The sequence below is a fragment of the Camarhynchus parvulus genome, chromosome 4A (assembly GCF_901933205.1).
Source record: "Camarhynchus parvulus chromosome 4A, STF_HiC, whole genome shotgun sequence".
Taxonomy (NCBI): Eukaryota; Metazoa; Chordata; class Aves; order Passeriformes; family Thraupidae; genus Camarhynchus; species Camarhynchus parvulus.
The window spans coordinates 530409-547279 of NC_044600.1; the positions used below are offsets into that span (position 1 = coordinate 530409).

The 16871-nt window shown below is 48.3% G+C and overlaps 1 protein-coding gene across 3 annotated transcripts in view; it reads right to left on the reverse strand.

Moving 5' to 3' along the window:
* Positions 1 to 16871, reverse strand: part of FGF13 (fibroblast growth factor 13) — a 190093-nt gene that overhangs the window by 46358 nt on the left and 126864 nt on the right. Inside the window, exon 1 of one of the 3 annotated variants that reach the window (XM_030967390.1) lies at positions 9359 to 10139. The exons of the other annotated variants lie outside the window; for them this stretch is intronic. Within the exon in view, the coding sequence (XP_030823250.1) occupies positions 9359 to 9389 (31 nt within the window). The 5' untranslated portion in view covers positions 9390 to 10139. Of the gene's footprint in view, positions 1 to 9358; positions 10140 to 16871 lie in introns of those variants that run through there. 3 annotated transcript variants of the gene reach the window in all.

Genomic DNA, 16871 nt, shown 5'->3' on the forward strand with positions numbered 1-16871 from the left:
GACATTGCGTTTTCACAGAGACTAACCAGAACTCAGAATTCAGCTAACCTTGAAAATCCCGGGGAAAAGCAGTATATAAAAGCCGTATTTGGGATATCTTTCTGCCAGCATTCCAGCCCTGCATGCTTAAAATCCATAATGAAAATTCATTTGCACAAATGTTCCTTGACAGATAACTAAAGAGAGGAACAAAAATAGTATATATGCATAATCAGATTTAAGTTTCAAAAAACAGTCCTCCAGTTTTTTTGCATGAGCAACCTCTTCATCTATCGGTACTCCTACAAACATGTCTTCATTTACTATAAATGGCACACAAAAATGAAGATCTTGTTGGGAAAACGTCTTTGGTACAGGACCAGCCTTTGGACCACTTCAGTGTTCCAGATATAAAAATCTCAAGGAACAGCTTTATTTTCTTTGAAAAGCAAGAGCTGCTCACTCCCCACCACACTAAAATAAAATAAAATTACATTCCAAGTGACTTTTTGAATGTAGAAGACAACCAGACATTCCTTGAGCACATTCTCTCTCTTTATGATTATTGCAGTGGGGCACATTTAAAGCTAAGGGGTTAATTGCCAGTGTCATTTCAATCAAAGAGAAATCAGCACAGGACAGACCTGTCCAGTTGCTGTCAGAGACAGTGCTATTGTCTCCCTGGAGCTGCCATCTGACCAGAAGCAATTCCACTGTTTTGAAATAGACCAAGATCTCACCCACTTTTGATTCATAATTTTTCCTCCCAGTCATCTGTTGAGCGTTTGCTGATGATTATTTCCATGATTCTGATCACTAAAGTATGCCTGAACCTTCCAAAGCTGCCTGGATTGGGCAGAAGCAAAGCCTGCAATTTGGCACCCAGGCCAGGAGTGGCTCTTGGACTGAGGCAGGGCATGGTTTCAGGCAGCCCTTGCTGTCTGGCTCCTGCACAGAAAGGCATCAAATCCCCATCACTGGCCCAAAGTGCAAGCAGTGCTGGCTCTTTCACCCAGTTAGAGGAAAGTGCCAAAGTTCTGTTTTTCCCTTCCTCCTCCCTGAATCATCTGTGCTGTGGCAGGTCCCAGACCACTACTGTTTGCTCTGAGTTTGAATCTATCCCGAGCACAAAAGATTTACAGTCGGTCCTGTCTCATGCTGAGCAGAACAAAAACTGAGACCAGGTGAAAAATACCAACCCAGCTGCAGAGCTGACTGCCATGGAAGCAGCTGCAAGGACAGCCAGAGCCCATCGTGCAGTATGTCCATGGTCCAGGGCAGCCCTGAGCAGAGAATTCCTTCCTCCAGAGCTCCTCACTGCCCACAAGCCCAATGTGTGACCCTGCAGGGGACCCACACTCCTCTGTACCCTGTGAAGCATCAGCAATCCTCATGGCACACTGCCATAAAATAGGAACTGATTTCCAGCACTTTGGGTCAAAATATCCCATCCTTAGACTAAACTGCATTCTCAGTTATTTCCTGTTCCCCTATATAGAAAGTAGTAAAAGACTTATAGTAGGCCCTATATAAACTAACAGTGTTTAGGCAGAACAAATGCTGCATCAAAATCAGACCAGAAGAAAAATATCCCAAGCCAGCTCCAAGCCTCACTCAGTCCATCTTAAACCCCAAACCACTCCTCTACAGTTACAAGCTTGAAGCTGCTTTGGTGTGACAAAATAAAAAAAATCAGCCTGCCATTGGGTGTCAGGAGTCCCTCCTGAGGCTCTTTTGTTCTTGCTGTCACAGAAAAAGTAGGAAAAAAAAAAAGCTTCAAACATCAAACCTATGGACTATTTCCACTCTCCAAAAGTAGAGCATTATTTTCTGAAAAGCACCACCAGAATCTCGCCTCTCTCTTTTCAGCATGAGATAAACAAGACTTTCTTCAGTCAGGGATGACACAGCAGCACTGAGGCCCCAGTGGTTTTTGCTCTCCTAAGTAAACAGAATTACTATTCACCAGGCAGCAGAGCTGCTCAGAGCCCAGTCCTGCATCACTGAACTCCTGTGTGAAATATCCCATGGACATGACTCAGCCTCTGCTCGGCAGCCAGCCCCAGGCTGGACACAGGCTGCAGCACAGCAGGGCTGAGCGCGCTGTGCCGGCCCCTTGGCACCCCAGAGCTTGGGCTGTACCAGACAGGGCTCCAAGAACAGCAGCCTGGGCTTTATTGCCGAGGGCAAGAGGAAAAAAGGTGGTAGTGAAAGCTGAGCTTCCAAGCAGCTCCAGCCCAAGAGCTCAAACTTGAGGGCATTTTAGTAACAGACCAACGAGAAAATTAACAGTAAAGAATGGCTACAATAGGCAGCTGCAAACACAAGTATTTTTATGTTGAGAGCATAAGGGACTTGTAAATAGTGACGTGGATGTTCCTGACTCTGTGTCTGTGCCATGGTTTTTTGCAGAAGTGCACTGGGCAGCCTTGCCCTGATTCAGAAACAGGAAAAAAATCAAAATAGATTCCTGTGACACCATTGTAGACATGGCACCTAGACCCACTTTATCTAAAAGCTCACTTCTTCCTCAAAGGATGAGGTGATTGGTTCGTTTTTATCTTCTCAGGGTACAGAATCATGAATCTCAACACCAGAAGAGACCCCAGCACAACTGGTGCACAGGACTGGATGTGCCAAAACTGGCACCCATCCAGCAAAGCACAGAAACACACCCGACTTCAACACGTGAGACATCTCACTAGGACTACAGAGATATTGAAACAGCAATTGTGTAGCTAATGCATCACAAAAGGTTCTCACAGTCTAAGCCCATTCTCTTCTCATATCTACACAAGTTTGCCAGGGCAAGGTCTTGTGACTGACAAGAATTTGGGTCTCTTCTTCATGACTTACATGACCTGCTAAATGCTCAGGATGGCCACGACACCTCACAGAAAGAACACCAGTTTCCTCTCAGATTCTTACAGGAAATACTAACAAGAGAAAACCCAGTTCTGCCTTTTCCCAGCTGTGAATTCCAGTTTCTTTATACAGTAGCAGTAGAAACTGGATTTGATCTGACCTGGTAGTGCAGCCATTTTTGGAAAAGGAGGGCATTGTTTGAAGATAGAAAAATAGAAATATTTTTACCTAGGCTAATTCATATTCAGTCATCCCAAAATGTCAACCACAAAAGCTCATCTATGCAGGGCATAAAAGATCAGTGCCAATCAGCTGGGAAAGGTCACAGAACAAACACAGGGGGTCAACTCCCCCAGCCCTGCAGGCTGCTGAAATGGGAACATGTTATTCCAGTGCCCGGGGGGGCTGAGCTGAGCCAGGAACCCGAGCAGTGCCCAAGTGACTTCTCTGCCCACCACACAGCCCAGCAACACTCCCACATCAGTATGCACAGAGGGATCTGCTCACTCACCTCCCAGCACGGTGGCTCTTGGAAACATCAGTGTAAATGACAGCTTATCGTCCCTGAATCATTTACATCTCAGCATGGGACACACCAGAAGTGTGGGCTGTGTGCCACTGTCCAACTTAACATAAGGCCACTTTACACATGACAAAACACTGCCAATAGTCCTTCACAGAGCCAAGGCAAGTTGCCTGGAAATTGCCACATTACTCAAATAAGATCTTTTCCCACCTTTTCACAGATCTGATGGTTCATCCTTTGTCAACAGCTTGACAAAAACAGACTCAGTGGGCCCCTGGTGAGTTGAAGCCTCTGAGATTTCTCTTCCTTCCCCCTGCATGCAAACATTTCACCAGCTCCTCACAGTCATGCTCCCTGCTTTGCTCAGAACAAGCTTCTGCCCCACTGCTTGGCTCCCCTCAACCCCAGAGCCCAGCCCACTGTGATCCTGTGATGGATGCGACACTTGGCAACTCCCACTGCTGTGTTAACGATGCAAGGCTCAGCTGCTTCCTAACAATGCAAACAAATTACCCACACTGGGGTCAGAAGCGCTTGGCACTGGTTTTCTGTGACTTTTACCCAAATGCCAAGATCATGGCACCACATTCACACAGACAAATGAGAAGGTGAGCAGAGCTGGTCACAAATGAAAGGGACTTTGAGGAAGAAGTGTTGTGTCTTGGATGGAAGCAGAGCTCTCCAGGAACTGGACTTAGACCCTGCACCAGTCGATGATGCTTCTGGAAATGTGGAAGTGGAGCCTGGCTCACTCACTGGCATGGAACTGGAACCAGTTTACCCAAACAGAATGCTGGTCTCAGTCTCTGTAAGCAGAAGGAAGGTCTGTCCTTGAGGATCAGGAAAAGAGCCATGAGCCCGAGCTTCCTTTGGGTCTCTGTTCACCAAGTAATAATCACGGTATGAACAGAGGTGTAACAAGACACATCTGACTTAAGTGATGGAAAAAGGAGATTTATCTAAGCTCATCTGACCAGGTATCTGGGCTGAATACTCAAGAAAGTAGAGAGAAAGGCAACTCCAGATGGCAATTCATTCTCTACAAAGAACACCACTGTTTTCCCAGCTTTATGAAGGAAAACATTACCTCTGCTTTACTGAACTTGTTGCACAGTGATTCAGACTGTACCTCATGCATTGTTATGATAAGTAATATTCACCACCACCAAAATTAAGTGAACCCTTAATGAAGGTCAGCGCAGCTCAGGCTCTTGCTTCTGGCAATGCTGTCTCACATGGGAACAAAAATCCAGCCCAGGCTCAGTCACACTTCCCACACCCAACTGGCCCTGCAGAAATCAGCCTCATGACAGGAGCTGCTGCTGGCGAGAGCAGAACAAAGGTGACATCTAGAAATCCCACTGAGATTTTGAATTGAAAAGTACAGTGCATCATGAGTAAACAGAAGAGAATTCATTGTCATAGGGGAGATGCACTGTTTTCACAAGCAATACCATGAAAAATACTGGCCAGCAAACAGGAACATGAACCACAAGCCAGCATCTGCTCTGTGGGATTTAAATAGGTCTGGAGACTAGAAAAAATGTGTATGCAAATTTCACAGAAGCAAATTAAAAGAAATTCAGAGAAGTCAATTCAGAGAAGGAAGCTAATGGCAGAACATCTGCTGCTGCTCCCAATATTCGCATTAGAGGCTGGGAACATTTCTGGGGACTCAGACCTCATCAGAAAGCTCAAAAACGTTCTGTTGCTATGCAGAGAAACATTGCTCAGAAATCAGAGAAAGAGACAGGAAGCTGGCCGAGCTCAGCACTGTTATTCCTTGCTTCGGTCCAGCTGAGCTCCAGCAGGGCCACATTTGCTTGTACAGACTGGGTAAGTGTCCCACCCATGGCACATTTCTACCCAAACCCACCACAAAAGGAGCAGACTAAGCTGCACAAGTAGACACGAAGATAATACCACGATTTTAATCCGATTCCCAGTCCATATGCATGGCCTTTGCAACACCCAGTCATACAGCTCAAAGGGGCTGAGCTGAATTCACAGCAGACAGACACACTGTTACACAGGTGATGGTAAATCCAGGATTTCTGTCCTCTCCCTTCAGCCCCCAGCCCCTTGTTTATCACTCTCCTTTTCCACCTCTTCCCACCACATCTTCTTTCCTTGTTTCACTAAAAACTACAACATGCTTCCAATGAGAAGTAGTCACAAACCCCACCAGTATCTCCATGTCCTTACCCTTCAGCTGAGGTCAACTGAATCTTGTTTACAAACAAATAAGCTTAGTTTAGCTTTATCTACAACATTCCAAGGCTTGGGAACTTTTACTGGGAAGGGACAAGGAGCAGACTTAGACTGTCAAGCACAGAAGTAAGCCTGCTGGATTGCAAGAAGTTCTCTGGGCATATATTCATACAGACACAAATACAGACATTTTTCTGCCTTTCTTCTTCCTGATTCACAAATATGAGCAAACCCAAAATGTTACAAAAAGGCTGAAATGCACAAACACTAGGGAATCAAAGGGGAGCTGTCAATGATGGGAGAAACTTTCACCTCCCTCAGTCCTTTATTATTTTTCCCCAATTCTGCAAGATATGAAACATCTTACTCAGTGACTATATTTTTAAACCTTTACTGCCATAAATTTAAGCCTACTTAAAAATTTCAGATGTACAGTCTTTTCAGGAAGCTTTCAGCAAAATATAGAGTTTCCTGTACAGGAAGTATGCAGTAAAACATGAATTTGTAAACAGCTACAAACCAAACAAATGGAACAGATTTCCAGAACTGAAAGTACTGGAAACGAATGAAATGACGAAAATGAGAACCAAGAGGGACACCTGCAGTCAGCCCGGGTAAGTGCCCGGCAAGGCTCCCTCCTCTCCGTCACTCCGGGGTCAGTCGGTGCTGCTGGGCGAGCGCAGCAAACCCCTGGCTGGGAGCTCAGCGAGCTCGGCAGGGCCGGGGGAGCCCGGGCAGCTCTGGATGGGGGCCCGGAGCCGGGCCTCGCCCTCTGCAGCTGCGGGCCCGGGAGGAGCGGGCGAGGGGACCCCGGGCATCCCAGGGCACCGGCACAGGGCCGCGGCACAGGGCAGCGGCACAGGGCAGCGGCACAGGGCAGCGGCACAGGGCAGACCGGCACAGGGCAGCGGCACAGGGCCGCGGCACAGGGCAGCGGCACAGGGCAGAGGCCCGGGGCAGAGGCACAGGGCAGCGGCACAGGGCAGCGGCACAGGGCAGGCACCGGCACAGGGCAGCGGCACAGGGCAGCGGCACAGGGCAGAGGCACGGGGCAGAGGCACAGGGCAGCGGCACAGGGCAGCGGCACAGGGCAGAGGCACAGGGCAGAGGCACGGGGCAGAGGCACAGGGCACCGGCACAGGGCACCGGCACAGGGCAGCGGCACAGGGCAGAGGCACGGGGCAGAGGCACAGGGCACCGGCACAGGGCACCGGCACAGGGCAGAGGCACAGGGCACCGGCACAGGGCAGGCACCGGCACAGGGCAGCGGCACAGGGCAGGCAGGCACCGGCACAGGGCAGCGGCACAGGGCGCGGCACAGGGCGGCACAGGGCAGAGGCACCGGCACGGGGCAGAGGCACGGGGCAGAGGCACGGGGCAGAGGCACGGGGCACCGGCACAGGGCAGGCACCGGCACAGGGCAGCGGCACAGGGCAGAGGCACGGGGCAGAGGCACAGGGCAGAGGCACAGGGCACCGGCACAGGGCAGCGGCACAGGGCAGCGGCACAGGGCAGGCAGAGGCACAGGGCACCGGCACAGGGCAGCGGCACAGGGCAGCGGCACAGGGCAGGCAGCAGCACGGGGCAGAGGCACAGGGCAGCGGCACGGGGCAGAGGCACAGGGCACCGGCACAGGGCAGGCACCGGCACAGGGCAGCGGCACAGGGCAGCGGCACAGGGCAGGCAGAGGCACAGGGCACCGGCACAGGGCAGCGGCACGGGGCAGAGGCACAGGGCAGAGGCACAGGGCAGCGGCACAGGGCAGCGGCACGGGGCAGAGGCACAGGGCACCGGCACAGGGCACCGGCACAGGGCAGCGGCACGGGGCAGAGGCACGGGGCAGAGGCACGGGGCAGAGGCACAGGGCCGCGCCCAGAGCGCTCCTGGAACAGCTCCGCGGGCCGCAACCTGGCGCTGTCCGTGGTGCTGCCCGGCCGCGGCGGCCGCTCCGTGCCCAGCCCGCAGCCCTCATCCCGGATCCCCCATCCCGCACCCCTCATTCCTCATCCCGGATCCCCCATCCCGCACCCCTTATCCCTCATCCTCTATCCCACATCCCTCATCCCGGATCCCCCATCATGCCGGATCCTGGATCTCCTATCCCGCATCCCTCATCCCGGACCCCGGATCTCCCACCCCGGATCTCTCATCCCACCCGCTGCAGCCCCGAGCAGCTCCCAGCTCAGGCACAAGACCTGGCCCTCCACACCACGGTCCTGTCCCCACAGCATGGTCACACAGCCCCACACTATGGGCACATCCCCACACCATGGTCACGTCCCCACACCACAGTCAGGTCCCCACACTATGGTCACACATCCGCACACCATGGACATGTCCCCAGAGCACAGTAACAGATCCCCACACCATGGTCACAACTGCACACCACGGTGACACATCCCCACAGCACAGTGACAATCCCCACACCATGGACACGTCCCCACAGCACAGTGACAGATCCCCACACCATGGACACATCCCCACAGCACGGTCACAACTGCACACCACGGTGACACATCCCCACAGCACAGTGACAATCCCCACACCATGGACACGTCCCCACACCACGGTCACAACTGCACACCACGGTGACACGTCCCCACACCACAGTGACAGATCCCTACACCACGGACATATCCCCACAGCACGGTGACACGTCTCCACAGCATGGTCCGTGCCAGCTGCAAACTGGGGCCATACAACAGACAGCCCAAAACCTGACCCACAGCAAAGGCTCCTGACTGCTGCAGACCCCCTCCATCCTGAGCGCCCCAGCCACAGCCCTTCCTGCTGCTGCAGCACAGAAAGGCATCAGCAGTTAATTAAATGAATATCCATATGATCATACCTGCTACATGCCAAAACCAACACAGAGTGCACACTTGGCACTGCACCCTTTACTACACTCAGATTTGCTATATTAATCTTAAAGGGAAAAGGAAAAATGGATGCCACACACAATTCATAGAAGTTGATGATTAGTGTGTTATTTCTAATACAGAATGACACACAGCCCAGCTAGTATCTAAGGCTCACAGTTAATGCTGAATGCTCTGTACACGCTGCTGATCAGATTATTGTTTGATATTGGGGTATTTTCCAAAAGCCCCTTCATTTGCTCTTCCCTTCTAGCCACAGGGCGTTGGTTCTTAGCGTAATCTGATCATTTCACATACCCCATGCAGAGAACACACTTTTTCATTATTGAAGAAAACTAAATTACACCATCATAAGCCTTCAGCTAAAGCATGGACAAAAGAATAGAGAAATTAAGAAGGTTTTGTATTGAAAATATTTTTACGTTATTAACAACATGATAAGATTGCCTTCAGTTAAGGTTAAGCACAGTACTCTGATGAAAGGCAATTAGAAAAGAAATGGAATGATTTGTTTTTTCTCTAAAGCAATTCTTATACCTGACAAAAGCTTGGGTACAAAATTAACTAAATACGTGGCACAGATATTTAAAATCAACCTGTTTGACATGTGAAACATATATTTAATCAGGACAAATTTGCCAGCTCAGCAGCATATTCAGTCTATTTACAGTCCCAGCCAGTAGGAATGAACAGTAACACCTGCCTTTTCCTTCCTAAATGACATTTTTTTAGTTACCAAAGAAAACTCATGAAGTCTAAGAACAACCACATTCTTAGTATTAAAGAAATATTAACCTCTGATTTCTTTATATGGTTTATAACCTCTACAGAGGATTAGTTGCCAAGAAATACCTTCTCATTTTTTCCTGTAAAAAAACATTGCTTAAATACATCTTACCTGAATAAGACTTTCTTATCCCCAAAGCCATGCTGCCTTACAGCTGCTCCTGCCCAGGCAATTGCAGTCTACATTTGGAGCAGACACACGGGGAGTAGATCAGAGAAAGTTTAAGGCACATTTAAAGTATTCTCTAAGGCATTGGCCAGAAACATCAAGCCCATACTCGTGGTATAGAGAGATCATTAATGGGCATTAGTGACAGACCATTATGACTTTCAGAATCATTAAAGATTCATAATGTAGCTGCATTGTTCTGGCAACATCTCACCACTTCTTGGACATAGATGTACGTTTCTCCTACATGATTTACTTAAACTTATTATTTTTCAGTGTCAGATTTTGTTTTCTGCCTCCTAGAATTACAAAGAGAGGCTGTAACTGGATCCTGCAGTGCACCATGCCAGCCACAGGAGCCTGGTGCTTGGTTTATTTGATGCCCTTTCTGTAAGGCAATTTGCAACAGGAATAGCACAACAACATTCACGAGGTTGAATATGCACCATTTCTTTCTACTTTAAATAAGCTGAATTACTGTACCACACATGTTACAAGCATAAAAACACTTGCAAGAATTAAATTTGCTAACAATTCTGAAATAATTCCCTTTTGAAATTGTTACGCTTTGTCACTGCCTTTCAGGAGAGTTCATCATTTGGTATTTGGATATAGTGAAAAATATTGCAGATATGCTACTTGGGACCAACCAAACCTGCAACTCCCAATGCAATTTTGACAAGTGAGGAAAACACTGAGATTTGTTTTTAAAGATGTACAATACTGCAAACAGTGTGCTCCAAAACATGGCTACAGTTACACTTCAGTTGTGTTAATCAAGGGCTGGATTTAAATTTTCTCCTGCTGAACTGGACTGAGCCCCTGGTTAACCCATTTTCCTCAGTACAGTAAGTTAAGGCCATGCTCACACATTATGTCAATAATGAGATTTAGGCACTTTAGAAGCAGAGTCCGATTTTTAAGTCAAATGTCTCCAAGCGTGATTAGTTCATTGTGAAGCCATAAAATTGCAAGCAGTAGAGAGGAGCTGTTTGCAAAGGCCCTGAGTTCCCCAGGGTCAGGTTTCCAGGCCAGCCTGAGCGTGGCTGTTGCTGCCCACTTTGCTCACCCACAGCCTGCACTCACCCTCCTGTGTGCCAGGGCACAGCACCCAGCTGCCCCTGAGGAGCAGCAGCTCCTGAACTCCTCCTCACTGCCACTGGCACTGCCACTGGCACTGTGGGGGATTGGCTGTGGCTCAGACCCCTTCCAGATGCTGGGCTTGGGTACCAAAATGAGATCTGGCAGCCAAAGCCTCCCAAGCATCTTAACATGGCAGCACTGAGGCTGTGCTGATCTAGGCCTGAAAGGGGAAGCTCACCAATTTACTACTAATAAACAATTTTCCAAAACCAATATTTTAGTGTTTACTAACACACACAACTGCTTGTATATTTGGAATTCACAACATGAAGTATGCAGAAACATATCACACTGTGAACTGCACAATTTTAGAATATTCCCTATTTCTTATGCCACGATTGCTCATAATCAAGCTGTGAATAACCCTGATATCCAACTACACTGTACAATTAAAAACATCCTTAATTACTGTTGCCAGAAATGAACAGTACCTCACAAGGAAAACTGCATTGAGGCAAGGAAAATGAAGTTGATTTGGAGACCTCTCCACTTGGAAATGGCACTGTTTTCACCAAAGGAGTAAAAAAGCCACATGGAAGAACACAGACAAGTCCATTCCTAATGGCCTGCCGAGTTCTATTGATGCCAGGACTGACCTTGAGTCAATAGGCTTTCTGTCAAAAAAGCCGTGTCAACTACTGACAGGCAGTCAAAAGCCCAGAGTGGCTTTGCTTACTGCCAGGCAATTACAAACAAGGTTAATCCTGCATAAATGTACTTCTTCTACTGGCAACAGGAGATTCCCAAAGCCTACATTACCTTGTGGTGATAACTCCCTAAAACTGACATGGATCTTATTAAAATGTCATTCGGTACTCTTCAGCCTACCTCAAAAATGGTTTAAGCAGTTCAGAATCATTCTTAAGGTTTTACAGTATTATTGGAGTTGTATATTGAAAACACAAGCTGGTTCAGCTAATCCTTATCACCATCTAGTTACAGCATACTGACTTGGTTTGGTTTTAATGAATGAGAGGAAAATGCAGCTCCTGTCTGATCTCTGGTTTGTTCTGGTCCCTTTATGTCCATTGTGTTCCTCAGCCCAGGCTAGAGCCCCCTGGCATGAAGAACTCGGCTCCCCTGAGACCCTGCCTTCAGCCCAGCTCTGCTGCACCATCAGCTGCCTGGGGGAGTCACCTAAAATAACCACTTTGCAGTGAAGTAAAAGGACTACAGGCGGAGTTTGCAATAAAACCAGCCATTTTTATTCTTCTCCAATGTATCAATAAAAATCAAGCTGCTGTTAACTATGAACTGCCCCCAGGGACTGTCAGGGTACAAAAGCTGTCCTATAAAAGCTGCCCCAGAGCCTGTCAGGATATAAAAGCTGCCCCAGAGCCTGTCAGGGTACCAAAGCTGCTGAGGATGAGCTGTGCTGGCTCTGCCTGGGCTGAAGGCATTTCTGCCCACGCTGGCTGCTCCAGGGCTGTGCTGGGGTTTGTGCTGGCAGTGTTGGTAACTCAGGGGTGGTTTTGCTGTCCCTGGGCAGTGCTCACCCAGAGCCAAGGCCTTTAGTGCTGCCCAGGGAGGGGACACAGCCAGCACAGCTGGACAGAGACCCGGGGGATGCTCCAGCCCACACAGCCTCGTGGGCACTGGGAAAAGCTGGGGGAAGAAGGAGGAAGGGCTGGACATTGGGAGCTGTGGTGTTTGCCTTCCCAAGTGACCATTACACATGATGGAGCCCCAGCCAAAACAACGCAGATGGAGGGAGGGGAAAAGATGGTTTGGAAAGGGCATTTATGTTTCTAACCATCTAAAGAGAAAAGCTCATATTAGCCCTCCAAAAGCGTCCCTTTAAGGCAAAAATGGATCCAAAATTGGATCAATCTGGCACAGTATTACGGGCCAGAACAGGTAATTTGGCAGATCCCGGGGGATTTATGCCCCCACGTTGCCTTGCTGGCTGTTTTGGGAACAGTGCAGCCAGAACATTACCAAGCACTCTCCTCCCAGAGAGCACAGCCACACATTGGCACAGTGCTCCACCCTCTGTGTGTGCTCTCCACAAGACAGAAACTCTGTCTCTTTTGCATCTGAGCCATGATGCAATTATTATTTTGCATTATCACGCAGGCTGAAATAAGGGCCAAGCACTGCCAGAGAAGCTAGCACAGACAATCCTATTTCACAGAATCCTGCTTTGTGCTTTTGAATACATCTTGTCCAGAAAAAACCAACAATCAGGCTTGACCTTACTCCCTGGGATCAAACAACAAAATCCCCAACGAGCTTGTCCGGCAGGAAGAGGCCAATTGCTCAGTCCCCACTTCTGCTGCTGCGACCAAAAGATCTCAAATGCAAACTCAGGCTGAGCAGCCCAGCACTGCTGCCTCAGCAGCCCCTGCAACACTGAACTGCAGCTGCCACAGGAACCTGCCAGGGAAATGAGCTCAAAGGGCTGCTGCCTCCTTGCAGGAGAAGGAGCAGGGAGAGCAGAGAGCTCTGGAGCCTGCTGCCCTGCACAGTCTGTGTTAGTCACCATCAGACTTTCATAAAGCTATTCAGAAATATGAATTCCAGCTCCAAAGAAAAGTGACTCGATCCAATTTTATAATTTCATGTTTCAGATTAGTGAAAATATCATATATTTGTATGGGAAAACACATTTTCCCCTCTCTTTCTGACCCTGTCATGCAATCTAAAATCAGGAAGAAACTCATTAATTAATGAGTGAAACGATTTAACATTCTGATGCAGGGAATGTTTCAGTTTTTACTTACTAAAGGGAAGCTGAGTGAAATCAGTGCAGCAATTTTGTTCCTTGGCCTCATCTGCCACCTGGTGGAACAACCCGAGCTGGCAGAGAGCAGCACTTTATGGCATATTCCAACCGGGAGAGGCTGCAGGAGGCAGGGAGCAGCACTGCAGCTGCCAGCACCTGTGCAGCTCATGCTTGAAAAGCGTTCTGCAGCTAAACCAACACTTCTACACACAGGGAAAACTTTGAGTTCTGTATTTCAGACTATGAAACTAAACAGCTGCAAACTCCCAAATGTCAGAAATGGTCCCAGCAATTTATAACATTTATGAAAACCTCCTGAGCCCGAGAGAAGCTCAGATTCAAAATCAGGACTTGCAGGCACACACAGGATTCCAAACAGAGAAGCAAAAGAGACACTTTGGTACCTGCCTGCAAGTAGCTGGAAATGCCCTGCTGGTAAGCCATAAAAATAAAGCAGGAAAGACAGAATTGGTCCAAGCCTCAGCTTCTGAAGCTATTGCACTCTGTTTGGAACAGGATGTTTATTTTACATTCTGTTCAGAGCATTTTAGCAAAGCTGCCAAACCAGGTCTACCCAAAAGTAACTCCTATGTCCTCAGTGTGAAACCCTAACCCAAAAGAGAATTGGGAGAATTGGGAACACAGAACCCATTACATTCCCCTGGCACACATTTACTGAGCTCCCTGAAGCACTTTTGGAAAAGCCCCACTGAAAACCCCAACGAGAGAACTGCAAGGGAGCACTGGGCAGGTGTCAGGGAGGAGATGGGCAGAGCCCAGGCCAGGGTCTGGCAGTGCCACTCCCAGCTGAGCAGAGCCCAGAGACCCTGGGCTGCCAGGAGCAGGGACGCTGTGGGATGGCAGTGCCCACTGCCAGGTGCCACTGTCACCACCAGCCATGTGCACACACTGCTCTGCTCCCAGCAGCCTGCAGGCGCCCTCTGCCAAAATCAATACACACATCAGTTCTCCTCAGTCATTTCAGTTATGATAATTAAATAAATTAGCTCCAATAAAATAATGATTTCTCTATTTACCAAAGGAAAGTAATGGGTTGAAAGTAATTTAATTTGACAAAAATTTGGGGTTGGGTTTAATCCTTCAGATTTTATTCTTAATTTCTCCTGATATTTTAAAACACTGTGAATCATTGTTACTTTATCTTCCTGTGATAACACATGATAATAAACTATTGAAAATGTGATCTAAGCCCTGGACAGAAAAGGAGGAGCAGAATTCCCTGAAGTTTTGATGAAGAAGACCCTGCACTATTTGGAAAGTCAGCCTCAAGTTCTCTGTATACATTCCAGTAAAAGCAAAACACTTTGCAAGTGGATTCAGACCACATTTACACCGAACTGGACACATTTACACCGAACACTACACTTTACACAGAACTGGAACTCTATTTGTTGGGTATAAATGAAAAGGATTTCATCCTTGCCCCACTATCAAGACTCTCATCACCAGCCACAGATGCTAATGCCCTGAAGTTCCATGTAAGCACAAAATGGAGTATTTTTGTCCCTAAGTTCCATTCCACTGACAAGATGCTGCAGGTAGCACTACTGGAGAAGTGGGAGTGAAGATCATGGCAGAGTAAATGGGTTTTATGTGCCAGTACCATCCATCAGGCCCTGATCCTGGTCACTGAATGCACCACCCAGCACTGTGCTCACACCCTGGCTCGTGCTGCTCATGGGGCACCGAGCACACAGGACAGAGTTTGTTACCGGGAGATGCTCAGGATGTTCACCACAAGTAGAAGCATAAACCTCCAGCAGACAAAAGAACCATCACCACTTATTTGGCAGACATTATTTTGGCCCACTTTCCTCATTAGCTAAAACACTCCCACGATTGAAGCACTCAGAAAAATCTCAATAAAGCATTTGCCACTAGAGGAGGCTATTCCATAATTTTTTTCCAATGACACACCTGCACCACCAAAATCTCAGTGGAGTTTCTGCAAAATCACCACTCCTGTTCTCCAGCTATTCCTACTGTGCTTTCATTGGAAATCAGGAAATTCCTCAATAACTGTATGTGTACTTCTTCTTGAGCCAGAGAAAAAATAAGTTTACAAAACCCATAGAGCTCCTAACCTGGATAATTTCTGTCTCTTTTAGCACGATAGTGTTTTTGCACCTCTACAGGCAGTGAAAGGGAAAATGCAGGTGATTAGGTTGAGGGCTTCCAGGGTCTCTGCTAATCTGCAAATACAATAATTCTAGGCAGAGAAACTTAAGGTGGGTGACTTATTAATGTGGTCCTATCATCAGCAGGTGCATCAATTTTCTTCACTATTTCCTAGCTTTTTAAAAAGTCTTTTGAGCACCTGATCCTCATCTTCAGACCATCAGGCTCCAGGTGACCAGTTTTAGGATTCATCCCCTTGAAGAACTGTGTGGTCTTGCATTATTGTTCCACATCTCAATAGGACCAAACTTTGGAAAGTCCCAATTTTCTAAGAAACAGATTTGCCCTTTCCAATCTGGCCTCGCTATAAACTGATATTAAGGGAAACAGGCCAGGCCATTCTGTCGGACAAATCTTGATCTCATAAAACATCTGTGGTTGATGGTCAGAAATAGCTGCCCTTTCTCCACACACAGAACAAGCACATCCCAAAGGAGATCAGGGAGAAAGGGTTGTCCAACAATCCCATTTTTAGTTGCATCCATCACAGGCTCCAGTACTCAGTGGAATGTTCTGTGCTGTTCATCTGGCTCCCAACTCATAAACTCCAAATCTGACTCTGTATCTTTAAACATTCCCACCTCCACTTCCTGTGTAAAGAAGCAGTTGTTTAAAAAAAAAGTAATTTAATTTAATTACAATTTTTAAATTAAGGAGCTGTGTAACTACATCCTCAATTATAGCGGAGAGAGCTCTAACTCCACATCTCAGCATCAGAGGGAGTCCTAGTCCTGTTTAATTCTCTCTGCAAAGTCAAGGAGGAAAGCTGGAAGCACGGCTTTAGTGAACAGCATCCCAGCATTCAGTCAGCAGCATCAGAAAAAGGAGCAAGAAGAAACCCCAAGAACGTATCCATGCTCTGCAGTGAACCCACAGTACACAGCAGCATCCAAGTCTGCTCCCTGTCCTCCCTGTCCTGCCAGGCAGCAGCACCCCTGCCCTGAGCTGCAGCCCTCGAGAGAAGATTCACACAGACACTCAGCTTCGGTGACCCTGAGACCCAAAAGGACTTCTCAGCCTCTAAAGCAGCTACCTGTTACACTGGTGGGTTGGAGGAGCCCCCAGCCACGGGCAGAAGGCAGGATTCAGAGCTCTGGGCTCCGGTGGCAATGCCTGACGCACACAGGCTCCCGGGAATCACTGGCAGGTGGCCCCGGGGACGTGCTGCTCCCCAGTGCCACAGCTGCAGCAGGGTCCTGCAGGGAGCCAGGGGGACAGCCCAGCCTGGGCACCACAGCTGCTCAGCAGGGCCTGGGCTGTACCTGGGCAGTGCTGCAGCTCAGCCAAGGCTTTGGCAGCAGCAGGTAACTCATTTAATGGGCTTGTTACCCTGCCTCAGCTCCAGCACGGTGCCTGCAAGAGATCTGTCTTTGTCAGTCACTGGAGCAG